A 26402-nucleotide genomic window follows, 5' to 3' on the forward strand; every position below is an offset into this window, starting at 1 on the left:
CTAGTAAAGAAGGAATCAAGAGAAAGTGATAAATATGGCAGATAAGCAATGAGGATAATAGGATCCCCAAAAAAGAAAACCAAAGCAAAGGTACTGAACAAACGCGAAGAACAAAAGCCAAGAGCACTTATCTGAAATTTTAAAAGATTTGAAGTTACATATTGAAAGAGGCCACCAGATACCTGAGAATATCAACCCAGAATGACCAACAAGACATTCTAGTAAAATTAATGGACTTAAAAAGAATTCTTTGAGGTTTAGGCTGAAATGTGACTTACAAGCAAAAAAAAAAAAAAAGACTATGGTCAGACTTTTCAACAGCAATATTTTTGCCAGAAAAAAAAATGGAGTTACAGACTTGAGATATTTAAGGAAAGAAAATGTGAGCTAAGGATTTTATTTTCAGCAAAAATGACCTTCAGATATAAAGAGCACAGACAGCATGTTACAAACTGGCAAGAAAATTAATGAAAAAATTTCCCAGGAGCCTTTCCTAAGGCATCTATTAGAGAAAAAGCTTGACATAACCAAAATGACTAAAGAAACATCATCATAAGGACTGGTGTGAGCACTAAATATGTTATTCATAGAACTAAGACTGGGATGGAGACAGCATAGTATTTAATGATTATATGCTCTGACAACATATAGGGCTCCAATTTTTAAAAATGGGGAAAATGTAAATAGCATATACAAAAAAAAAACTTGAAAAATTTTACAACCAAAATTGGCGGTGTTCATTATCAGTATTATTATTCCTTGACTATTATATGTGTCCTGTGGAATTAAATGAGTAATTATGGGCATAGTAATTCTATCATACAGTCATTATGAAAAAAGGAGATAGACATATAACACAAAAGAAATTAAGAACCCCAAAATAAAAACTAATCTTGAATTTGAATCAAAAGTACCAGTATGGGGCTTCCCTGGTGGCTCAGTGGTTGAGAGTCCGCCTGCCGATGCAGGGGACGCGGGTTCGTGCCCCGGTCTGGGAAGATCCCAGCTGCCGCGGAGCGGCTGGGCCCGTGAGCCATGGCCGCTGAGCCTGTGCGTCCGGAGCCTGTGCTCCGCAACGGGAGAGGCCACAACAGTGAGAGGCCAGTGTACCGCAAAAAAAAAAGTATCGTTATGAACCTACAAGGTAGTTTACCTTAGTACATATATTTTCCTAGCTCTGTCCATTGAAAAAAACTATGACAAACTGAGAAGCAATAAGTATTTCTAGTCTTGAAATACTATTCCCCATTAAAAAAAATTTTTTTAATAGGATGGCTTCTTAGAGAAATGGCTGATTAAAATTCTGAAGCAGGAAATGGTACAAAATGAGCCTGAAACATTTTTTCATACAAAATAGCAAGGAAGCTATCAAAGACTAACATAGAGTCATGTCAAAAGGATCCAGGAGACAAACTGAAGAAGTTCCCACAGGCCAAAGGAACAACTGAGTTTCTAATAAGATTATGAATTAAATTGCAACAGATATTTAAATCCACCAAAAATGTTTAAATTCACAAGTTCATAATAATAATAAACTGGTCATCATCTGAACTAAGTATCGTGAAAACTAGGTAAGTACAAGGATTTATCTTGTCTTTTCTATTTGGACTTTGCCTTATGACTCCATGATGCAAGAGTGATTTCTATAGCTGTTGACATTAAAGGAATAACATGGAAATGTAAAAGGATGGGCACCTCAGGCACAGTTAGGGTCTTTAGGTAGCTCAGAGGTTGGGAACTTGAGGGCAAGAGAGCCACTAAGTAGCCATGCTTAAGCTAAACGAAGAAAGATGGATCTCTGCCTCTGAAAGGCTCACTGTAGGATAGAAATGGGCAAATGCACATATAAAAATTAGTAAAGGGGAAAAGATATAGTAATAAATTAATGTAAGGAATATCTGTGACTACTGGACAAGCAATGCTCTTGCTGTTGTTTTATAAAGCACCAGAATCATGAATAGCAATTTGGGAAAAGAATAAAATAAAGAGCTTCATGCCAAGGTCAGGGTTCAATAAAACATTCAGGCAAATAAAACAATCCCTCAAAGTCAATGCTGGCCACACCTTCTATAAATTCTGCCACAGGATCTCAACACTTCTGTGTTGAGGTGCCATTTAGAATTCCATGAGTCTTATTTTCTCAGTATTCACTGCTAATTATTTTCAAAATATCTACTTGGTGTGGAGCATTATGCTAAGAACCACAAAAATATAAAAAGAAATATAAGGCATGCCCCTACCACAGAGAACCTAGTACAAAATGCATGGGAAAATAAAGTAACTGAAGACAGTGAGCACATGCCTATGACTACATGCATACGCACCACTTGCTTTGGAATTTAAATCACATTTTCCCACAGAAACAACAACACAGAAAATGGTTATATTTCCAGATCACTCCTCAAACTCACTCAGTGCATGTTTAGCTGAGCCTCAGTAGTTTTCCTTAATACTAAGTGATCCTCAACCAGTTTGAGAAGCTGATAGGAAACGGTGCTATATAGCTGGGAAAAGCATATGCAATACTATGATATAATTTTACATTTAGAAAATGGAAAACTAGTTTTCATGACACAAAAAAAACTTGTTTTTATTAAACAAATTTAGCAGTAAACGGTAGTTATACTTTATATACACAGTACTATGTACTAAATACTACTCCAATTGCTTTACATATAATAACTTATTTATCCTCATCATTTTACTCATTTTACTTTTAAAACAACTCCAAGGAGGAGTTCTATCAATATCCCTAGTATTAAAGTGTGTAAGGCATAGGGAAGTTAAGTAATCTTCCCAGTCACAGAGCTCGACAAAGCTTCTTTACTGGTAGAGATTCAGAAGATAACCTATTTTCTGAGCAACCTCATCACCCAACATTCTTCACTGGGGCTGAAAATAGTGCTGGAGGCATGAGGGCACTTGTATACTTGTATGTACTTACAGTTATATAATCACTAGATTAAAATGAAATGACTCACAGTAGTAGGGCTCTAAAGAATTCTGTATTGTTTATACCATAGATAGGCTCATTCAAGGGAACAAAGGATATTTGCACGTGGATACTCACTACAGCAGTGGTTTTTGTTTGTTTGTTTTTAAGAGAGTTTATTTTTACTTTTTAAAATTTTTGGCCTCATGGCATGCAGGATTCTTAGCTCCTGGACCAGGGATCAAACCCGTGCCCCCTGCACTCAAAGCACAGAGTCTTAACCACTGGACCACCAGGGAAGTCCCTACAGCAGTGTTTGTGATGACTAATGACTGAAAACAATATCAATGTCCATCAATAGGGGACAAGCTAAATACATTTTGATATTTCTACAGGGGAATGCTGTACAGCCTTTTAAAAGAATGGGGTAGTTTTATACTTATGGATATGGAAAAAATACCTTATAGTATAAAGTGGGGAAAAAAAGGTGTAGAATAGCAGGTATATTATGATTCAACTTGTGTGAGAGAGAAAAGGAGAGGGATATATATTATACATGTGCTTGAATATGATCAGAAATTTTCTTAAGAATAAACAAATTATTTACAGTGCTTACTTCTGGGAAATAGGGAATGGGGAAAAGGATCAGTACATAGAGGAGAAAGAGATTTTTGTTTTTATATTATATCCTTTTATATTGAATTTACTTTTACCAAAAGCACACACTGCTGATTTTAAATTAGCTTAATTAAAAATGGAGTATTGTAGAGCTTAACATCCTTTCATATAGTGGTTCCTAACAATATACTAGTAGGTAATGACCAGTGGTGAGATGTGTCCCAAATAATTTATTTCTAATAGTAGTCAAGCTAGAGAAGTTTATGAATGATTTTTTATAAACAAGAATGAAATCAACATCCTTTTAATTAATCCACTAATGTAATGGGGAATAAAAGAGAGATTTTAATATTCAAGCAGAGGGAAAAGATAATTATATCCTAAAGATGATTATTTTTAGAAGAGGCTGCATCTCAGAGGAATGGAGGTCCTCAAAAAAATAATAATATTAATAATAATAAATTAAAATAAAAAGGATTCCCCCAATCTGGAAGTCCTCAAAGATGCAAACACCTTTCTCAAAAAATAAGGAAACATCTTTATGTGATCTCCAGATTGGGTTGGGAGTGTCCCAGAAAATGGACAAGAATTTGTTTTCATCCTTTTAAATATGTATGTTTTTGTATATTTTATAAGTAATATATTTACAGTGTTATTCATACATTATTTATAATTAAATATACAGTATTTACAGGATGGCTGCTCAAAAAAAAAGTTTTACTGATAGGGCAAGCAATTAAAAATGTTTGGAAACTACTGATGTAGTCCAACAAATTTAATGCAGTGAAGAGGAAAGCATTAAATGGCCATTCCATGGTCAAAGGATGAAAAGTAAAAGCTGTGAAACAGTCAGTGTACAACGTCTGCAATTTTATGACCATTCACAATTATTCGGACCATCCAAATTTAATTACTTCATTCTTCTGAAAAGGCCTCCAGCCTCTCTGCGGGGAGTTCTCCACTGCCATCTTGCACAGAACTGTGAGTCTTTAAAAGCTCAGAAAGCTTCCAACTACTTCCAAAAGTGAAAGTACTTATCCAGTGATTTTTAAATATCTCTGCCCCACTCTTAAACTGTCCTCTCCCCACAGACCAACTGGAACTCTTTGAGTAAGTCAGACAAATATATTCCTCATTTGTCGAGGGGCTCATCCTCTGCTTCACACTCCTACGCACCACTCCTGTTACGCAGAATAAACATCCTCCACACGCAGAATAAACATCCTCCACACCACCAAATCAAGTTCTTTTTCCTCCAGAACTCTATTCAGGGTTCCCTTTCCTCTAACTGCCTGACCACCTCTGATTCCTGGGGCTTTAGTGTTGATGGGATCGCAAGGATCTTCCCTCTCTCCGAATCTCTCCAGCAACTCATTAGCAGGATCATTCGTCAGGCCCTCGTTTGAGTTACTGTCGTCAGTGTTTCTGCGATCTCTGCCCTCAAGACTTTCGGTTTGTCTGGGTCCTGCCTCCCCTTCCCGACACTAAGTTTGTTTAGGGCCTGAGCGCAGGGGCCTGGCAGGTTCTCTCCGACGTCAGCTGTTGCGTACACAGGTCAGCCTGAGCAGGCCGCTCAGGGAACAAGGCCGTCCTGACAGGACCGACCGGAGCGCCTTTCTCCGTCGCTCCCGGAGGAGAAACGTCCTGGGGATGGGGTAGACAGTGCATATGTGCCTAGAGGCCGCACAGGGCGACCCCGAAGCCATCCGGCGGGGCCAGCTGGCGTGTGGACGATTAGAACTAGGCCTGGTAGGTGAAGGGAGGCGGACTGAACGTCCGGATCCGGGACTGAATCAGGACGGGGAGGGAACCCGAGTGTGGCTGCTTTGGTAGCCCCGCGGGTCCTGTGGCGGGGGTGACCGTTACAAGGCTCAAGGAGGCGAAGAGTTGGGGAGCGTCCCCCACTCACCTGGAAGAGGCTGTCGCCGGAGGCTCCAGCTGCCCCCCTCCCAAATTTAAGCCACGTCAGCTCGGGAATCCCGTACGCGACACCTACCGCTGCAGCGCCCCGCCAAGGGACTCAACCACTGGCAGTTGGGACGGAAAAGGGGATTAGACTATGGACCAATCAGGACTTATCAGCAGGGCGTTACCAGGGAGACCAGGCACGCCTTGTTTGTGACTAACCTATCAACAATGACAGAGACCAATCAACGTCGGGATGTGCTCCGCTTCCTTAAAGAAACAGCCAATGGACTCTGAAGAGTGGAGGAGGGGCGGAGTCAGACGGGAGCAAGTGTTCCGGAAGAAAATCTAGGGCAGAGCCGGAAATGCCGGGAGGGCGGGCGTTCTGGTCAGGTCAGGTGTTGATGGGACGGCCGATTTCTTCTAATTCCTCCGCGGGGTCGGCGGTGCCTGCTCCGGGTTAGGGCTTGGGCTTTTGCGAGACACTGCACCCCGGGAAACCAGCTGCCGTTAGGATTGTTGAATGAGCTGTGAAGGGAGTGGGGATGTGGGTTTTGCTCTTAGAGTCATAAAATATTAGAGCCAGAAGGTAGGTGGTCTAATATGACTTTTTCATTTTACTGATGAAAAATGAGAACCAGTTTAAAGTGACTTGCCCAAAGCCAAACAGCGACTTACTGATGGAACTCGGACAAGAACCTGGCGTCTGTATGAAAGGATCAGAGATGTTTCTAAGGACATGAATGAGAGAGAGAATAGTGAATACTAGGAAATGCCTTTCAGGAAGTGGGGCTTGAACTGGCCCTACAGAGGTTGAGGGTTGAGGGCTTGGGTCCTGGAATGGGAGTCAGTGAGGCGCTCCAATAATAGTCACAGAAAACATGCTTGCTCTCCTTAAGCCGCTAAGGAAAGGAAGAAGGTAGCCAGTTCCTGTGATTTAAGGCACTCTCTTGACGATGAGTATTATTTGAATTTATTGAGTCTTACTGTGTACCAGGCACTCAACCCACTATATGCATCCTCACCCTAGTGCTTACATAACCCTTTGAGGTTCAAACATCTGTAAGGCCTTTGCTGGCTACCCATCTAAAATTGTAGTCCCCTGTAATCACTGTGTACTGTTCTTAGACCTGGAGATATAGCTGAGATCAAGAAACAAAAGTTCCTGCCCTTTTGAAAATAATAATTTAGTGAGGAGAGAGAAAATAAACAGTTGGCCCTTGAACAACACAAGTGTGAATTGCACGGGTCCACTTATACACTGATTTTTTTTTCAGATACTACACTATCTGGCCTGGTTGAACCCATGAACAGAACCACCTGTAAGGAAGAAACATGTATAGGGATAACCAACTCCCTAATTTACTCTGGGGTTTATGACTACAGAGGGTCAGTGCTTCTAATTCCCACATTGTTCAAGGGTCAACTGTAATATGGTAGATGGCAAAATGCTTAGGAAAAATGCAAGCAGAGATGGGGTATAGTGGGTGCAGGGGACTGCAATTTTAGAAAAACTGAGACCAGGCATACTGGCTTTTGCTTCATTCTCTTGTACTTCTTAAAACTTGGAATGTAAAGGGCAGCCCTTCCAGGACCCAACATGAGCCAGGGCTTGCAGGGCTTATTCTGCAGGCTCTCCAAGAGATTTTATTTGAGGTCAGTGAGCAAGGGAATGTTGCTGTATATCAACTGCAGCTGTTTAGGGTTGAGGCACCCAGCTGACTGCATCAACAGCTGAAATTGCTCCCTGATGATGTGCAGACCTTTCATGTAGCTGGTCTCTGTGAGTTATATTTAAATACAGTCATTAAATAAAATCCTCACTAATCAGAATTCCCTAGTGGTAAAGAAGTCTAAATTATGGGATCTGGATTTTGTGTGAAAGTATCTGTGTCTACTTGCCCACAGAGGTCTGGGTCTTTATCTATATTCCCCTAGGTCAGCAAAAATCCCAGAAAGATCCAGAGTGTACCAAATACCCAGTACTCAAAGCCTAAGAAAAGACTGTTCTGAAATCCCTAGCCCTCATAAGTAGTAAGTCATGGGTGTCTCCTCTGGAAGTGCAGAGATGCCTGTGCATACTTTGGTGCCCATTTCTTGACTAGGGCCTGCCTACAGAATGCAGCCACAGTAGATGGGAACTGGTGTCCCACCTACGTTGAGGACAGAGGGACTGCCGCTGTGTGAATTATTTGGGCTTTGTTCTGGTGTCCCAAGGAGGCCAATATGACATGGGGTAGATTTCAGGCCATTTGTCTCCATGTCGCAGTCGGTAGTCATCCTTCATACCAATTAACTCCTAGAAACAGATGCCAAAGGAAGCTCTCTACAGGAATTGGGACTTTTGTTCTTCTGACTTTCCTCCTGGGAATGTCGGCACTCCTGATTAAGCACTAGACCCATGGGAGAGACTAAGCTGACTTTAGGAAAACTGAGACCAGGCCTGATGACTTCCAGCTTCCTGTACTCCTTAAAACTTGAAATTTACAGAAACCCTTGATGTGATTTTTTCCAGCCCAGCTCCAGTTTTTGCTCTCCATGGGTCCCTGTAGATAGTCTATCTTTGACGATGAAAGAGATTAGGATTTGGGGGCTCTTCTGTCTGTGGAGCTGCAGGTGTCTCCTTGCCTCCTGCTGGATGAACTTTGGGATGGGGACCAAGGATAGCAGGTTGTTTCTTGAGAAGGCTATAAGTGTGGAATGAGTAGATGTCCTGATTCAGGCTTCTCAGAGGCATCAGAGATGCCTGAGGGATACAGAAACTTGTTGATTTATGCTCTTATCTTGATATTAAGGCCCTGGTACCTGTCTTTCAGCTCTTGCTCAGCATCCTCAAGCAGCAGCGGTTTTGCCCAAAGGTGGGCAGGGCCAAGCAGGAACCCTGGCACATGGGAGAACAGGAGAGCTGAAGAGGCCAGGCATTGTTGCCTGGAAGATGGCAAGAGTTGTCTCCCAGCTCTTGCTAGGATCTGCTCCTCTGACAGCTGAAGAAGAAACCACTGTTAAAACTCCCCCTGTGTCTTCAGGGGCTAGAGATGCTATAACTGTTTGACTCAAAGGCCTGGAATAATCCAGGCTCCAGGAGAATTGATTGAGGCCTCTTCTAACTTCAAGAGTCTTCCCCCACGGAATCAGCAGGCTCTGGATACTTCATGGAACATGTGGAGCCAGGCAGAAATTCTTGGAAGCCCTGGTAGGCAAAGGGTGGGAATGGCTGAAACAAGTGGGATTATTCTCTATAGGGGATGAAGCCACAGTAGTTTGTAGAGGAGAAGCAACATTTATGCCACAAGAACTCAGTTACTATTTCTATATGAATTGTTACTGAGCATTTCCAATATATGAGGAATTCATATGGGGAGCAGTGGTGACTTTCTCATCTTGAGGCACCTAGAGCCAAGGGCATGAGGAACCTGAAATCAAAGAGAAGAACATTCCTAGGAGCTGTAACCATACAGCTCTTATTCAGTTTGATTCAACAAATACTTACTAAGCACAGACCATGTGTCAGGCACTTTCTGTGGCTTATTTTTTATCTGGGATCTAAGAATAAATCTCGGGCCTTTAAGCAGGCTTTGTGATGTAGACTTCTCTAGCCCATCAATTTGAAGAATGTTCTTATCATGTATCTTAGGGGATATGGTAGGCCCCTTTTTTGGAGAACTCCCAAGTACTATAAAAGTCCCTCAGGATACAACTATATTTAATGATTAATATACTAGCACAAAGAGGTCACTAGAACTCGTTACATATGAAATTGGCATCTCTGATATGCTTCATAGGTACTTTCAAGGACTGTGTCACTAAAGCCTACCTTCATCAATATTCCTAGTCTAGAATATCACCAAGATTAACAAAGTTACCCCACTACTGCTGATATAACTAATAAATTTGCATGTAGAGCAGATATTGTGAGAAAGTCTGTAGACCTCCTAAACATCTCTAAATTGTCCTAGGTGTGTCCTGCTCAATGAACTCTCCTTGATCTTTATTAGAAGATTTCTTTAACAATTAAGAGATTTTCTGCATTTATTACTTTAGAGTTCTACACATGCTGTTTAGGAAGGTGTATTCAACCTAGAGTCAAAACTAAGATATTAATAGGTTTTGTATAACCAGCAGTTAACAGTCTCTCTTCTGATCTCTGAAAGAAGTGCAGCTCTAGCCTTTCTCTCCTGCTTCATTCCTCTCAGCCCTCAAGATTACCAACCTTCTAATTTCCTTGCCTTACACACATTTTAATTAGGCTGACAGGCACAAGAAATACAGGCTGATTAATATGAGTGAAAGATTTGGCTGCATAATTTAGACCCAGTAATAAGACACCTTTTAGGACTCCTGCAGGGACACAGGTGTTGAGTCTCTGCTCCCTTGGAGACTCCTTTCCATTAAGATACATGACTTCTTTATGCCTGTGTAGTGCTGAGGGTTGCACATTCTAGAGACAGCCATCTAGGACCTTGCCTCAACTCGCTCTCTCTCTCTTTTTTAATATTTATTTATTTATTTATTTGGCTACACCAGGTCTTAGTTGCAGCACGCAGGATCTTCGTTGTGGTGTGCGAGATCTTTAGTTGCAGCACGCAGGATCTTTTAGTTGTGGAATGCGGGATCTAGTTCCCTGACCATGAATTGAGCCCAGGCCTCCTGCATTGGGAGGATGGTGTCTTAACCGCTGGATCACCAAGAAAGTCCCTCAACTCTCTTGTCTTCTCTATGTCATATGGGCATCCTATGAAGCCAGTTTATTCATTCCATATTTATTACTTTAACTAGATTTATTTTTTTAATCTTTCTATTCTGCCTGTTAGATATTTTTTTGAGTGTATTACATGAGAATTCAAAGCACTTAAAATTGCTTGGGTCTCTTAATGGGAGGGCAAGACCACTTTTCCATGTGTGCTAGCCAAATCTGCACTCAACAAATAGTTACCAAGTGCCTTCTTCATAATATATTGGTTGAATAGATACACTATTTTTTCATTCCCTCTTCATGGAACACTCCCCTTCTACTCCTTGAGCTGCTCAATTCATTCTTTTTTTTTAAATCATAAAATTCTTTATTTTTTTCTATCCACTTTATATTTTATTTTCTATATTTAAAATTTTTTAAATTTTATATTGGAGTATAGCCAATTAACAATATTGTGATAGTTTCAGGTACACAGTGAAGCAACTCAGCCGTACATATACATGTATACATTCTCCCCCAAACTCCCCTCCCATCCAGGCTGCCACATAACATTGAGCAGAGTTCCCTGTGCTATACAGTAGGTCCTTGTTGGTTATCCATTTTAAATATAGCAGTGTGTACATGTTGATCCCAAACTCCCTAACTATCCCTTCCCCCCACCCTTCCCCCCAGTAACCGTAAGTTGTTCTGTAGGTCGGTGAGTCTGTTTCTATTTTCCAAATAAGTTCACTTGTATCATATCTTTTTAGGTTCCACATATAAGGGATATCATATGATATTTCTCTTTCTCTATCTGACTTACTTCACTCAGTATGACAATCTCTAGGTCCATCCATGTTGATGCAGATGATGTTATTTCATTCTTTTTAATGGCTGAGTAATATTCCATTGTATATATGTACCACATCCTCTTTATGCATTCCTCTGTCAGTGGACATTTAGGTTGCTTCCATGTCTTGGCTATTGTAAACAGTGCTGCAATGAACATTGGGGTCCATGTATCCTTTCATACCATGTTTTTCTCTGGATATATGCCCAAGAGTGGGATTGCAGGGTCATATGGTAGCTCTGTTTTTAGTTTTTTAATGAACTGTTCTCCATACTGTTCTCCAAAGTGGCTGTACCAATTTACATTCCCACCAACAGTGTAGGAGGGGTCCCTTCTCTCCAAACCCTCTCCAGCATTTACTGTTTGTGGATTTTTTGATGATAGCCATTTTGACTGGTGTGAGGTGATATCTCATAGTTATTGCATTTCTCTAATAATTACTGATATTGAACATCTTTTCATGTGCCTCTTGGCCATCTGTATGTCTTCTTTGGAGAAATGTCTATTTAGGTCTTCTGCCCATTTTTTGATTGGGTTGTTTGTTTTGAGGATATTAAGCCTCATGAACTGTTTGTAAATTTTGGAGTCTAATCCCTTGGCAGTCACATCATTTGCAAGTATTTTCTCCCACTCTGTGGGTTGTCTGGTCATTTTGTTTATGGTTTCCTTTGCTGTGCAAAAGCTTTTGAGTTTAATTATGTCCCATTTGTTTATTTTTGTTTTTATTTCCATTATTCTGGGGGACAAATTGAAAAAAATATTGCTGCAATTTATGTCAGAGAGTGTTCTGCCTATGATTTCCTCTAGGAGTTTTATAGTGCCTGGTCTCACATTTAGGTCTTTAATCCATTTTGAGCTTATTTTTGTGCATAGTGTTAAAGAATTATCTAATTTCATTTTTTTTTAGTGTAGCTGTCCAGTTTTCCCAGCTCCATTTGTTGAAGAGACAGTCTTGCCACCATTGTGTAGTCTTGCCTCCATTGTCATAGATTAATTGACCATAGTGCGTGGGTTTATTTCTGGGCTTTCTATCCTGTTCCATTGATCTATATTTCTATTTTTGTGCCAGTACCATACTGTTTTGACGACTATAGCTTTGTAGTATAGTCTGAGGTCTTGTTCCTTCAGCTCCGTTTTTCTTTCTCAATGTTGCTTTGGCTATTCGGGGTTTTTTGTGTCTCCATACAATTCTTATGATTTTTTGTTCTACTTCTGTGAAAAATGCCATTGGTAATTTGACAGGAATTGCATTGAATCTGTAGATTGCCTTGGGTAGTATACTCATTTTGACAATATTGATTCTTCCAATCCAAGAATGTGGTATATTTTTCCATCTGTTTGTGTCTTCTTTTATTTCTTTCATCAGTGTCTTATAGTTTTCAGAGTACAGGTCTTTTGTCTCCTTAGGTAGGTTCATTCCTACGTATTTTACTCTTTTTGATGTGATGCTAAATGGGATTGTTTCTTGAATTTCTCTTTCTGATCTTTCATTGTTAGTGTATAGAAATGCAACAGATTTCTGTTTATTAATTTTGTAACCTGCAACTTTACCAAATTCATTGATGAGCTCTAGTAGTTTCCTGGTAGCATCTTTAGGATTTTCTATTTATAGTATCATGTCATCTGCAAACAGTGACAGTTTAATGTCTCCTTTTCCATTTTGGATTCCTTTTATTTCTTTTTCTTCTCTGATTGCCATAGCTAGGACTTCCAAAACTATGTTGAATAAAAGCGGCAAGAGTGGACATTCTGGTCTTCTTCCTGATCTTAGAGGAAATGCTTTCAGCTTTTCACCATTGAGTATGATGTTAGCTGTAGGTTTGTTGTATGTGGTCTTTATTATGTTTAGGTATATTCCCTCTATGCCCACTTTCTGGAGAGTTTTTATCATAAATCAGTGCCGTATTTTGTCAAAAGCTTTTCTGCATCTGTTGAGATGATCATATGGTTTTTATTCTTCAATTTGTTGATGTGGGGTACCACACTGATTGATTTGTGGATATTGAAAAATCCTTAGATCCCTGGGATAAATCCCACTTGATCATAGTGTGTGATACTTTAAATGTATTGTTGGATTCGGTTTGCTAGTACTTTGCTGAGAATTTTTGCATCTGTGTTCATCAGTGATATTGGCCTGTAATTTTCTTTTTTTGTGGTATCTTTGTCTGGTTTTGGTTTCAGGGTGATGGTGGCCTCATAGAATGAGTTTGGGAGTGTTCCTCCCTCTGCTATATTTTGGAGGAGTGTGAGAAGGATAGGTGTTATCTCTTCTCTAAATGTTTGATAGAATTTGCCTCTGAAGCCATCAGGTCCTGGACTTTTGTTTGTTGGGAGTTTTTTAATCACAGTTTCAATTTCAGTGCTTGTGATTAGTCTGTTCATATTTTCTGTTTCTTCCACCTTCAGTCTTGGGAGACTGTACCTTTCTAAGAATTTGTCCATTTCTTCCAGGTTGTCATTTTATTGGCATATAGTTGCTTGTAGTAGTCTTTTATGATCCTTTGTATTTCTGTGGTGTCAGTTGTAACTTCTTTTTTATCTCTAATTTTATTGATTTGAGTCCTTGCCCTTTTTTTCTTGATGATTCTGGCTACATGTTTATCAATTTTGCTTGTCTTTTCAAAGAACCAGCTTTTAGTTTCGTTGATCTTTGCTATTGTTTTCTTTGTCTCTATTTCATTTATTTCTGCTCTGATCTTTATGATTTCTTTCCTTCTACTACCTTTGGGGTTTGTTCTTCTTTCCCTAGTTTCTTTAGGTGTAAGCTTAGGTTGTTTATTTGAGATTTTTCTTGTTTCCTGAGGTAAGATTTTATTGCTATTAACATCCCTCTTAGAACTGCTTTGGCTGCATCCCATAAGTTTTGGATCATTGTGCTTTCATTTTCATTTGTCTCTAGGTATTTTTTAATTTCTTCAGTGATCCATTGGTTGTTTAGTAACATATTGTTTAGCCTCCACGTGTTTGTGTTTTTTATAGTTTTTTTTTCTTGTAGTTTATTTCTAATCTCATAGTGTTGTGATCAGAAGAAATGCTTGATATGATTTCAGTTTTCTTAAATTTAAGGTTCATCTTGTGGCCCAGCATATGGCCAATCCTGGAGAATGTTCCATGTGCACTTAAGAAGAATATGTATTCTGCTGCTTTCGGATGGAATGTTCTATCAATTAAGTCCATCTGGTCTAATGTGTCACCTAAGGCTTGTGTTTTCTTATTGTTTTTCTGTCTGGATGATCTTTCCATTGATGAAAATGGCTTCTTAAAGTGCCCCACTATTATTGTGTTACTGTCTATTTCTCCCTTTATGGCTGTTAGTATCTGCCTTATATAGGTGCTCCTATGTTGAGTGCATACATATTTATAATTGTTATGTCTTCCTCTTGGATTGATCCCTTGATCATTATGTAGTGTCCTTCTTTGTTTTTTATAACAGTCTTTATTTTAAAGTCTATTTTGTCTTATATGAGTATTGCTACTCCAGCTTTCTTTTGATTTCTATTTGTGTGGAATACCTTCTTCCATCCCCTCACTTTCAGCCTGTATGTGTCCCTAGGTCTGAGGTGGGTCTGTTTTAGACAGCATATATACAGGTCTTGTTTTTGTATCCACTCAGCCAGTCTATGTTTTTTGGTTGGTGCATTTAATCCATTTACATTTAAGGTAATTATCAATATATGTATTCCTATGGCCATTTTCTTAATTGTTTTGTGTTTGTTTTTGTAGGTCTTTTTTCTTCCCTTCCTCTTTTGTTCTCTTCTCTTGTAGTCTGATGAACATCTGTAGTGTTGTGTTTGGGTTGCTTTTTCTTTTTCATGTGTGTATCTATTGTAGTTTTTGAGTTTGCTGTTCCCATGAGGTTTTGCTATAACAGTGTATATATGTACAAGGGTTTTTTTTAGTTGCTAGTCTCTTTCCCACCTAGAGGAGTTCCTTTAGCATTTGTTGCAAAGCTGGTCTGGTGGTGCTGAATTCTCTTAGCTTTTGCTTGTCTGTAAAGCTTTTGATTTCTCCATCAAATCTGAATGAGAGACTTGCTGGGTAGAGTATTCTTGGTTGTAGGTTCTTCCGTTTCATCACTTTAAATATTTCCTTGCCACTCCCTTCTGGCTTGCAGAGTTTCTGCTGAGAAATCAGCTGATAATCTTATGGGATTCCCTTGTATGTTATTTGTCATATTTCCCTTGTTGCTTTTAATATTTTTTTCTTTGTCTTCAATTTTTGTCAATTTTTTTACTATGTGTCTCAGTGTGTTCCTCCTTGGGTTTATCCTGCCTGGGACTCTCTGCCATTCCTGAACTTGGTTGACTGTTTCCTTTCCCATGTTAGGGAAGTTTTCAGCTATTACCTCTTCAAATATTTTCTCAGGTCCTTTCTCTCTCTCTTCTCCTTCTGGGACCCCTATAGTGTGAATGTTGGTTCATTTAATGTTGTCCCAGAGGTCTCTTAGGCTATCTTCATTTCTTTTCATTCTTTTTTCTTTATTCTATTCCATGGCAGTGATTTCCACTATTCTGTCTTCCAGGTCATTTATCCATTTTTCTGCCTTATTTATTCTGCTATTGATTCCTTATAGTGTATTTTTTATTTCAGTTATTGTATTGTTAATCTCTGTTCTTTAGTTCTTCTAGATCTTTGTTAAACATTTCTTGCATCTTCTCAATCTTTGCCTCCATTCTTTTTCTGAGACCCTGGATCATCTTCACTATCATTATTCTGAATTCTTTTTCTGGACGGTTGCCTGTCTCCACTTCATTTAGTTGTTTTTCTGGGGTTTTATCTTGTTCCTTCATCTGGGACATAATCCTCTGCCATTTCATTTCATCTAACTTTCTGTAATTCACTCAGTTCATTCTTTAGTTCATTTCTTTGAGGGGCTTCTTCTGGTCATCTGCCAGACTAAGTTAGTGACTCTCATATACACATCATTTCCTGCAAATAATAGTCATCACAGTTTAAATCATTTACTTGTTTAATGTTTATCTTTTCTATTGGAACATAAGCTCCATTAGCAGAGACGGTATGTGCCTTCTGCATCTAGCACAGCATCTTTTACATCATAGATGCTTATAGGTATTCATTGAATGAATAGTATCTTAGAGTTTAAAGTCTCTGATGTAATAGACACTTTGTCAAATACTGAGAACTCAGTCTTCAACAATTATTAATTGAACACCTCAAAGTGCATAAATAATAGTTGAGGGACTAAAAAATTATAGGGCACCATCCCAGCCCTCAAGAGATGTTCCATAAAGCAGATGGGCCATTTTCACGCAACCAATTAAATACCTACGTAAATCTCAAGTACAAAAAGAGTGAGTGAATGAATAGATGATTAATTGAAATGAATAAGTGGTTCATTTTAGAGTTGTATAGACCTGGATTTAAACTTGGGCAAGTTAGTCAATGTCTCACAGCTTCATTTTTCACATTTATAGAATGAAAATTATAAATGTTCCTATCTTGTAGGGTTCTTGTAAGAAATAAATGAAATAATGATCATAAAATACTTAGCAGAGTCAGGCACATATCACACAACAAATGTCAACTATTTATTGCAATAGTTGCAATTAAATGCAACAGCTGCAGTTGTAGGAGAAGGAGTAGGAGTAGGATTAGGAGTAGGAGGGGTATAGTCAGGTTCCTGAAAAGAGGCAAGGTGGGATGATTTGACGAAGGGTCTATGAACAGCATATCCTTACATTCTCAGATAGACTAGGTAAGGGACAAACTGTTAAAGACTAATGCTGCAAGATTATCTTAGATCAGGAGTTCTTAAACTTTTGTGTTTCAGGACCACCTAATATACTTAAATTAATGATGACTCTATATTAGCATTCTCTGGAAAAAACAGAACGAATACATCTTTTTTATAGATATATAGTTATATATAAGAAGAGATTTAGTATAGAAATTAGCTCACTGGTTAAGGAGGATAAGTCCCACAATCTGCCTTCTGCAAACTGGAGAGCCAGGAAAGCCAGTGGTATAGTTTAGTCCCAGTCCAAAGGCCTGAATACTAGGGGATTCAGTGGTGTAACTCCCAGGCTCAGGCCAAAGGCTTGAGAACTGGGGGACTGCTGGTGTAAGTCCCAGAGTCTGAAGGGCCTGAAAACCAGAAGCTACTATATCTGACATCCTAGCTCAGAAAGAGACAATAAGAATTCACTCTTCCTTCTTTCACCTCTTTTGTTCTATTTGGGCCCTCAACAGATTGGATGATGCATGCCCACATTGGTGAGGGCAGATTTTCTTTACTCAGTCTATTGATTCAAATGCTAATCTCTTCCAGAAACACAGACACACCCAGAAATAATGTTTTACCATCTGTCTTGGCATCCCTTAGCCTAGTCAAGTTGACACATAAAATTAACCATCACAGATCCCACTGAAGTTTTGTTTAGGTAGATTATATCCAGTGATGTGCTGATAAATGTTTAACAACTGGGGTAAATGTTTCTTCAGGGGTAAAATTTTAGACATGTACCATTTACTGATTTCTGTGGTATAGGCACACCCAGCATGTCTGACTTCAATCTACTAATACATCATCACCAAATGTGCAGAAATGTTGGGAAACACACACACACACACACACACACACACACGTGGTATTTCCCATATAGGGATACAGTAGATATAATACTTTCAAATATGATTTATTGAACTGTCAGTTTATGTAATTTTATTTTTAATAATACCTTTTAACTAAGTAATATTGGTATGTATTCGAATGTGAGTTCATATTAATATGTAAAGTTGAAGTTTAATAAAATTTTTACTCCTTTATCAAGAACATTCTTAAGTGAAGGTCATTTTTTGTTTTCAGTACTGTGAATGCCTGGCTATGAAGAATGCAATGGTTACTGCTAACAGTTGGGTGCCTCTGCCTTGATTTGTGCCAGCAGTTTCACCACCATTGCTTTTGTACTACCATTGCAAATATTGACACAGTGTAAAGGGCAAATAACATCTTAGTATTATGATGAAAATAGTTTTGACTCTTCGGTAAGTGAAGGGGTCTCAGGACCACCCCCTACAGGGATCCATAATCACACATTGAAAATCATTGTTTTATACTGTAGACTCCTTAAGGGAAAACGTTGACTTTAATTTAAAAAAAATTATGTTGCTTATGTTATATAATTTGAAACTCATTAACCCAACTACAACATGCAGATGTACAACTCTCCAAACATTTTTTAGTCTTACAGACATTAGGTATGTATCAGTTAACATTTACCTACAGAACACAAGCTCTTCAGTTCCTCTATTTGCTGACCAAGAAACTGTAGAACATCTCTTCAAAAAAACCCATTGAAGAAGTAAAGTAGAATGTTTAAAATTTTATTAAGAAATAGGAAATATGTTTTTTGGAAGTATAACTTTTAAGCCCTTTAATTCATATGAGTGTGTTAGTGGCTATGTAGATATAATTTTGTTACCATGAATGTTCTTGACACTTTGGCAAAGAAGAAGTAGGCCTTTGAGAACATCATGTTTTCCTCATTTCTTTGAGACATTTACAAACTCAAGTAAATACATTCAGAAGTCAGAAATACACATTTTGTTTGTTTGTTTTTTTATTTTGTGGTACGTGGGCCTCTCACTGTTGTGGCCTCTCCCATTGCGGAGCACAGGCTCCGGACGCACAGGCTCAGCAGCCATGGCTCACAGGCCCAGCTGCTCCGTGGCATGTGGGATCTTCCCAGACCAGGGCACGAACCCGTGTCCCCTGCACTGGCAGGCGGACTCTCAACCACTGCGCCACCATGGAAGCCCCAGAAATACACATTTAAAAACAAACTGGCCTAATATTTCCATATGATTGCTTTTATTTTAAATGTAAATGTGACCTATGAGAATGAGTCCTATAAATGTTTTTTTTCCCAGATCTTATTTTAAATGTATAGCTTTTCTGTCATCCTTTGAGACTTTACATATCCCCATTACATATATGAATTATTTCGCAACAGTCCTAAATAGGAAATGATTAAGAGTCTATGGAAAAACCACAGCCATGAATCCATGGTATGTTCACTGAATCATCCAAATGGTAGGGTTTCTATTTTCTCAGATGCTGTTGTCTTCAATCAGATGCCTGCCATCACCCAGATTCCTTTATCGAGATATTTATTTCTTCATACCAGCTTTGACTGTCTAATGTCCTTTCATTGCACCCTGCAGGACTCTTAAACATTTCTTGCCAGGCAGGTGTAGTGATAATCAACTTCCTCAGCTTTTGTTAATCCGTGAATGTCTTAATTTCTCTCACACTCTTGAAGTACAGTTTTGTTGGATATGGGATTCTTGTTTGACAGGTTTTTTCTCTTAGCACATTGAATATATTGGCCCACTGCTTTCTGGCCTCCAACGTTTCTGATAACAAATCTGCTGATATTTTATTGAGGATTCCTTGTATGTGACAAGTCACTTCTTTTTTGCTGCTTTTGAGATTCTCTATCTTTGACAGTAAATTAACTTCTAAACTGATTAAAAATAAGAAAAAAATCTTTTATATTTACTTAATTTTTACAATTTCCCTCACTTTTTTTCTTTGTGTAGATCTAATTTCTATCTTGTATCCTGTTCCTTCTTCAAAAAATCTTTAGCTTTTCCTTTATGATCAGCTTTGTTTTTCTGGAAAAAATCTTTATTTTGCCTTAATTTCTTGAAAGATATTATTGCTGTATATGGAATTCTGGGTTGATAGTTTTTTCTATTAGCATTCTAAAGATGTCATTTCCATTGTCTTCAGGCTTGTATAGTTTCTGATGAGAAGTGTATTGAAACTCTTATATTTGTTCCTTGGTATAAAATTTTCCTTTTTCTCTGCTCTCATGATTTTCTATTTATCTTTGATTTGAAGCAATGTGACTATGATATATTTAGGTGTGTTTTTACATTTGTAACAGTTATTTATCCTGCTTGAGGTTCTCTGGGATTCTTGAATCTGTGTTTCATTAATTTTTCAAAAATCCTTGGCCATTTTTACTTCATCTATTTCTACCTCATTTCTCTTTCTTCTACTTCTGGGACTTCAATTACTTGCATGTCATATTGTTTGATATTGTCTCCTAGCTCTTGGAGGCTCTATTCTCCGTACTTCCCCACCCCTCATTTTTTTCTTTTCTCTTGGTGTTTCTGTTTGGAAAATTTCTATTGATGTATTGGCAAATTTACCTATTCTTTATTCAATTCTAGCCTGCTAATGAACATTGTCAAAGAACTTCTAATGAACTTAACCTCTGATATTGTGACTTTGCTAGCATTTCCACTAATCTATTTTAAAAGCTTCCATCTCTATGCAATTCCCCATTTGTTTTTGCACGTTGTTTACTTTTACATTTTGTCTTTTATTAATCACAGTTATTAAGGTATTTTTTGTGAGTTCCAATATCTGAGTCATCTCTGAATCTGGGTTTGTTATCTCTCAACAAAAGTTTTTTTTCCCAGCTTTTTTGTGTGTCTCAAATTTTGACTAGATGTCATACATGTATAGAACAGAAAAGACGAAGGTAGATACTGCTTATGCCCAGATACGGGTACATCTCTTTTTATATCAGTTAATGTGGGGTTGTTGTATAGTAAATAATTTGTTTTTTGCCTTGAGTTCCTGGGATGGGGCTTCTAGACCCTTGGAATTTCCTGAGTGATAGGAGTGTCTTTATTCTTTGTGGTGGGCTCAAAGGGATTAGAGTTTTGAGGCTTCGAGCCACATGATATCAGCCTGACCTTCTGACCACTGGAGAGGTGTCAGGGGCTGGAGATTGATTTCTGTCACATGGCCAGTGGTACAATTAATCATGCCTATGTAATGAAACTCCAGTAAAAACTCTGAACATTAAAGGTCATTTGAACGTCCTGGTTGGTGAGCACATCAGTGTGCCAAGACGGTGATGCATCCTGATTCCATGGGGAGAAGGCATGGAAACTCTATGTTTGGGATCCTCCAAGACCTTGCCCTAAGTGTTCTTTACTTGGCTAAACCTTATTTGTATTATTACAGCAAAACTAGTCATAAGTATAATGTTTCCTGAGTTCTCTGGTTTATCCTAGAGAATTATCAAACCTGATAGGTTTGTGGGAACCCCCAAATTTGTGGTAAGTTGGTCAGAAGTGTGGGCAGTCTGGGTATATCTGAATTTATGAGGGAATTTTGTTGGGGACTATGACCTCAACTTTGGAGTTTGCATTAACTCCAGTGGATAATATTATATCACACATGGCCAAAAAGTACATGAAAAGGTGCTCAGCATCACTAATCATCAGGGAAATGCAAATCAAAACCACAATGAGATATCACCTCACACCTGTTAAGATGTCTTTCATTAAAAAAAAACAAGAGATAACAAGTGTTGGCAAGAATTGGAGAAAAGGAAACCCTTGTACACTGTTGGTTGGAGTGTAAATTGGTACAGCCCTGATGGAAGTGTATAGAGGTTCCTAAAAAAAAAAACCCAAAATAGAACTACCATGTAATCCAGCAAGCCCCTTCAGGGTATACACCTGCAGGAAATGAAATCAGTATCTCAGATACATCATTGCAGCATTATTCACAATCTTCAACATATGAAAACAATCTAAGTGTTAATAGATGGATAGATACAGAAGATGTCAGAAAATATAAACATATAATATTATTTGGTTATGAGAAGAAAGGAAATCCTGCATTTGTGACAAGGATGAGCCTGGAGGATATTGTGCTAAGTGAAATAAGCCAGACAGAGAAAAACTATATGATCTCACTTGTTATGTGGAATCTTAAAAAAAAAAAAAAGGTCAAACTCAGAAACATAAGGTAGAATGGTAGTTCCCAGGGGCTAGGTGGGAGAAATGGGGAGATGCTGGTTAAAGGGTACAAACTTTGTTATAAGATGAATAAAGTCTGCAATATTTAATCACTAAAGTTCAGGAGCAAGCATTAGCATTAGCAGACATCTGCTTTGTATTGGTGTAGGATTTCTGGGCCCAAAATCATTTCCTGCCTCCCTCCCAGGAGGGTTTTTATTTCTATCCCACCCACAGCAACACTGGATCTCTACTTGTATCTGGGGCTAGACTGTTCGCTACCCCCCCCCACCACACACACACAGACAGCTAGGTTTTGTTTCTGTTCCGTCCTTAAGCACAGTGGAATTTTCTCTGAGCCTTGGAGGTAAGAGGGCTTGCTGCCCCTGCTCTAGCAGCTTAAGACTTTTAAGAGAAGGGTTTGGGAAAGCAAATGAGTCTTTGGGCATGTCACCCAATAGCAGCCTATCACTTCATGTTTGCCTGTGCCACTAAAGGCATCTCTTCAGGTCTCCTGCCCTGCTCCCAAACTTTCTTGTTTGTGTTTGGTAGAGGTCTAACTTCTCCTTTGGAAGTTCCTAGATATTCTAAACTGACATGCTACCCACACTTGGCCTTTAAGAATTTTTGTTTTGCTTTTAAAACATTATTTATTTGGTTGCACCAGGTCTTAGTTGCGGCAGGCGGGCTCCTTAGTTGTGGCTAGCCAGCTCCTTAGTTGCAGCACATGGGCTCCTTAGTTGTGGCACGCAAGCTCTTAGTTGCGGCATGCATGTGGGATAAAGTTCCCTGACCAGGGATCGAACCCGGGCCCCCTGCACTGGAAGCACAGCCTTATCCACTGCACTACCTAGGACTCCTAAGAATTTGTTAACATTTTAGTTGATTTCTTCCTATCCAGCCACCTTTGTCTCTTGTGCTCTACTAAAGATGAAATGGGGGACTTCCCTGGTGGTGCAGTGGTTAAGAATCCGCCTGCCAATGAAGGGGACATGGGTTCGAGCCCTGGTCCTGGAAGATCCCACATATGGTGGAGCAACAAAGCCCGTGCGCCATAGCTGCTGAGCCCGCATGCCACAACTATTGAAGCCTGCGCTCCTAGAGCCCATGCTCCACAACAAGAGAAGCCACCGAAATGAGAAGCCCATGCACCGCAACGAACAGTAGCCCCCGCTCACTGCAACTAGAGAAAGCCCACGTGAAGCAATGAAGACCCAATGCAGCCAAAAAAAAAAAAAAGATGAAATGGTTTATTTCACAGATACTGAGTCCCATCAATTTACTTGGTTATCTTGAGGCCTCAACTATCTGATAGGCTCAAGAAAAATGATTTTTATAGATTACCTGGCATTTTTTTTTGTTAAGATGCAAGAAACACTCTGATGGAGCTTTTTACATTCTAAGTGAAATCAGAACTCTCATCTGCTTATTCTTACAAATGAATTTTATTCATTTTCAATTATGAATAAAAATTACATTAGAATCTTGAGTAGAATTTTACTAAACTAACTTTGGTGGGATGAACAACATTATAGTATTTGGTCTTCCCATCCAGAAATACTGGTTTTCCTACTCATTTATAGAAAAAGCACACTCCAGGTTCCTTATGATATGCAGTCAATGATTTAATTGATTTTAACTTAAATTCCATATTATCACAAACACAAATAGAGGTGGCTTCTGGTATTAAAACACAGTTAAAGATAAACAGGAAAATCAGAAATTATTAGATTGGAACCAAATAATCATGTAGGTATTGAGAATCATAACAGAAAGTAAGCATTGTTTTAGCTCTGAGATTCCTAAGAGACAAATCAAAATGCAAATACTGGGTTATACAGTTCTCTTAGTTTAATAGAAAGAATGCAATTTTATCAGGAGAAATTTTTCTTGCACTGAATCCTAGGAGGACTTTTTAATGTAGTTCCTTTTAGAAATAACAAGACAGAAATTGAGTTCAAACACTGTTTGGTAGAAAATAGTCAAATGTCTTTCAAATGACCACTTCTTTTCCTCACTGTAATAAATGCCAAGAGCACATGTCCTATATTAATAGAAAAATCAATAAATGTGAAAAGCTGAAGTAACCCTGACAAGTTTTTCAGAACAATTGTTGAAAATATTTATTTAGAAAACACCTTTAGTTGGAAAACAGCAGAAACAAAAATAGAAATATCACATTTCATATATGCAATAGAATACAATGCTGAGTTTAGTTCCATAATAAAAGCCATACCAATTTTTATGTGTGGCCAAGGATGGAAGTATGGATAAAGAAAAAGAACTGAAATCAAGGTAGAAGATAACTCTGCTTACTGCCTTCAAGTCTTGTTTGGAGAGGAACCTCTGGAAAACCATGAGTTAGGATAACGCTAGTCTACTAGCATGTCAGAGGCAGAACCAATAATCTCTAGAAATATAATTTGTCATTCCTCCAGGTAACTCCCTTAAGGGGGTTTGGTTCCACCAATGAATAAAGTTCCTAATTCTATACTAAGTTCATCCTTTGGGACATCAATCTCATCTCTTGCATCTTCCCCAAGCTTCTTCCACCAGGGTGCTTGTATATGCTTCAGGGTGGTAAGATGGGCCTGCTTGGCCTTGGCTGCCACAGGCCTGGATCTGCTTAGGAAGAGCTCAGGTTCTTTTCCTTCTGCCTCCTTCAGACTTGGTGCTTCTGTAGTAAACAGAAAATAAAAAAGTGAGTGGAAGAGTTCTGTACCAAACAAACAGGAACTTGAAAACTACAGAGCTGGAACTCTGCAATAGCAGGCAAAAACAAGGTTCCAACTCTGAGTCTATTATTATTGTCAGCTGTAGATGGCATGTGACTATTCACAAGTTGTAGCCCACGCTTCCGTGTTTAAAGGGAAAGAATAAAAGAAAGAGGTAGATTTTTTAGATGGTTTATTTAAAAGAGCAGGAACTTTTAATATAATAGCAGAATCCTTACAGATGAGAGGCTCAGTTCCAGCCACCTATCCATTCAAGAACACAAAATTTGCAAGTAATGGCACTAAAGAGAGGACCTTGGCCCTTTTTGCTCCACAAATACTAAAAGTGTTTCAGAGGCCATCTGAAACACTGGCTTCATGGATGGGATCTCTCATTAAATGCACCAGTGGTTGTGAGAAGCAGATGAATTAATTTTTGTGAAAACACATCATTAAAGTGCCACCATAACCACTCTCATCATCTACTTTTAAAATATGTTCAAAAAGCTTTTCATACTATATAACAGAATCTGGCTAGTAGGGCTCAGCATTTTATAATTAATAACTTTTCTGAGTAGACACATATCAATGATCACAAGGCTGAGGGAAGCAGTCAAGAAGGTTATGGGGTCTGCATCATTTGAAATCATTGTGTGGTGATATGATCTAGAAGGAGAAATTTCTGAGGATAGGAGATGGGCCAATAGACCACTAAATGGTGTTTTCCTTCTGAAGATCTAGATGTCACAAAATCTTACATAGGCTGTTCCTTTTAGGAAGCAAAAATGGAATGAGCACATACTCATCAACTGTTCAATGTTGGTGCTGATCCGAGCCATCAGTGCCTCCCTGTGCTGTTGGGCTCTCTCTTCTAGAGCCCTGCCCATGAAGTAGTGTTGCAGTCGTTCTTGTGCTTGGGAATGGAGCTCCCTGCTGATCACATCTGATACCTCAGAGCCCTGGGAACAAAGGACAAAAAAACTGTCACATGAAGGACACATTTATCAAAGTATGTTTCACTTAACCACTTAGTAGAGGTTCTAGAATGCTTAGCTGTCTGTCATCAATTGAATGTTATGGTTGATATCTACCTTGTACTCTTGAGCAAGCATTAAATAGCCTCTTAAAAGCAGCTTTAAATGAAAATGCAGGTGGGCCGGATTATTTTTGGTATGCTCCTATACCCCACTTCCTCACATAGTATGGTATTCTGGGAGAAGAGATAAGATTGAGAAATCATAGTGAAAATTACAAATAGTTTGGTAAAGATACTGGCCTGGAAGAGGAGTAACAAGACCAATCCTTTTGTTCTAGCCCCACCTGGTAAGACTACCTAACTTCTTGTCCTATCCCCACTCCCAAACTTATCTAAGCCATAATGTTATAACAGCTTCTAATTTCACAGAACAAGGGACAAAATCATTCAAAGGACCATATTCTTTTGGCTAGTCAGCTACTTTAAAAGGAACTTACCTAATTAGTTTGGACAAGGATGAAATAATCTCAACATTGAAGCTGATAGAGCTTCTGACACCCCAGCTTTCTCAAATATTCCAGTTCATGGATCTTGGATACAGCCCTGTTCCAGCTAACACCTTACTTTTCAGCCACAGAGTAACAGCTGTACTAGAGTATGGCTACAGCAGCACTTCTTTTTTAAACAGGAAAATGCATCACAAGCACACACAGTGCATTAAAAAAAAAACAGAGCTCAAAGACCTAAACATAAGGACTAAAACTATAAAACCCTTGGAAGAAAAGATAGAGGAAAAGCTTCATGATATTAGATTTGGCAATGATTTCTTATATATGACACTGAAGGCACAGACAACAAAAGAAAAACCAGACAAACTGTACTTCATCAAAATGAAAAAGTTTTGTGTATCAAAGGACACTATCAACAGTAAAAAGGTAGCCCACAGA

The 26402-nt window shown here is 38.8% G+C and overlaps 3 protein-coding genes across 19 annotated transcripts in view; 1 reads left to right on the top strand and 2 right to left on the bottom strand.

Moving 5' to 3' along the window:
* The window catches only part of GOLGB1 (golgin B1), a 92694-nt gene extending 87056 nt beyond the window's left edge, over nucleotides 1–5638 (bottom strand). For 9 of the 12 annotated variants that reach the window (XM_081234288.1, XM_081234285.1, XM_081234283.1 and 6 more), the window contains exon 1: nucleotides 5460–5635. The gene's annotated coding sequence lies outside the window, so the exon portion shown is untranslated. Of the gene's footprint in view, nucleotides 1–5459 lie in introns of all 12 variants that reach the window. The other 3 variants (XM_081234286.1, XM_081234295.1, XM_081234287.1) reach the window with 2 other exon arrangements.
* Nucleotides 5639–5854: 216 nt separating this feature from the next.
* EAF2 (ELL associated factor 2) overlaps nucleotides 5855–26402 on the top strand; it is a 122630-nt gene continuing 102082 nt past the window's right edge. Inside the window, exons 1-2 of the mRNA XM_081235125.1 lie at nucleotides 5855–6044; nucleotides 8272–8648. Of these exons, the coding sequence (XP_081091251.1) occupies nucleotides 8615–8648 (34 nt within the window). The 5' untranslated portion in view covers nucleotides 5855–6044; nucleotides 8272–8614. The remainder of the gene's footprint in view (nucleotides 6045–8271; nucleotides 8649–26402) is intronic.
* IQCB1 (IQ motif containing B1) overlaps nucleotides 23257–26402 on the bottom strand; it is a 47991-nt gene continuing 44845 nt past the window's right edge. For 4 of the 6 annotated variants that reach the window (XM_081235111.1, XM_081235114.1, XM_081235113.1 and 1 more), the window contains exons 14-15: nucleotides 25282–25438; nucleotides 23267–24442 (exon numbers count right to left, since the gene is read on the bottom strand). In XM_081235111.1, the coding sequence (XP_081091237.1) occupies nucleotides 24213–24442; nucleotides 25282–25438 (387 nt within the window). In that variant the 3' untranslated portion in view covers nucleotides 23267–24212. Of the gene's footprint in view, nucleotides 24443–25281; nucleotides 25439–26402 lie in introns of all 6 variants that reach the window. The other 2 variants (XM_081235116.1, XM_081235112.1) reach the window with 2 other exon arrangements.

This window comes from Mesoplodon bidens, assembly GCF_964165515.1.
Source record: "Mesoplodon bidens genome assembly, chromosome: 5".
Lineage (NCBI taxonomy): Eukaryota > Metazoa > Chordata > Mammalia > Artiodactyla > Ziphiidae > Mesoplodon > Mesoplodon bidens.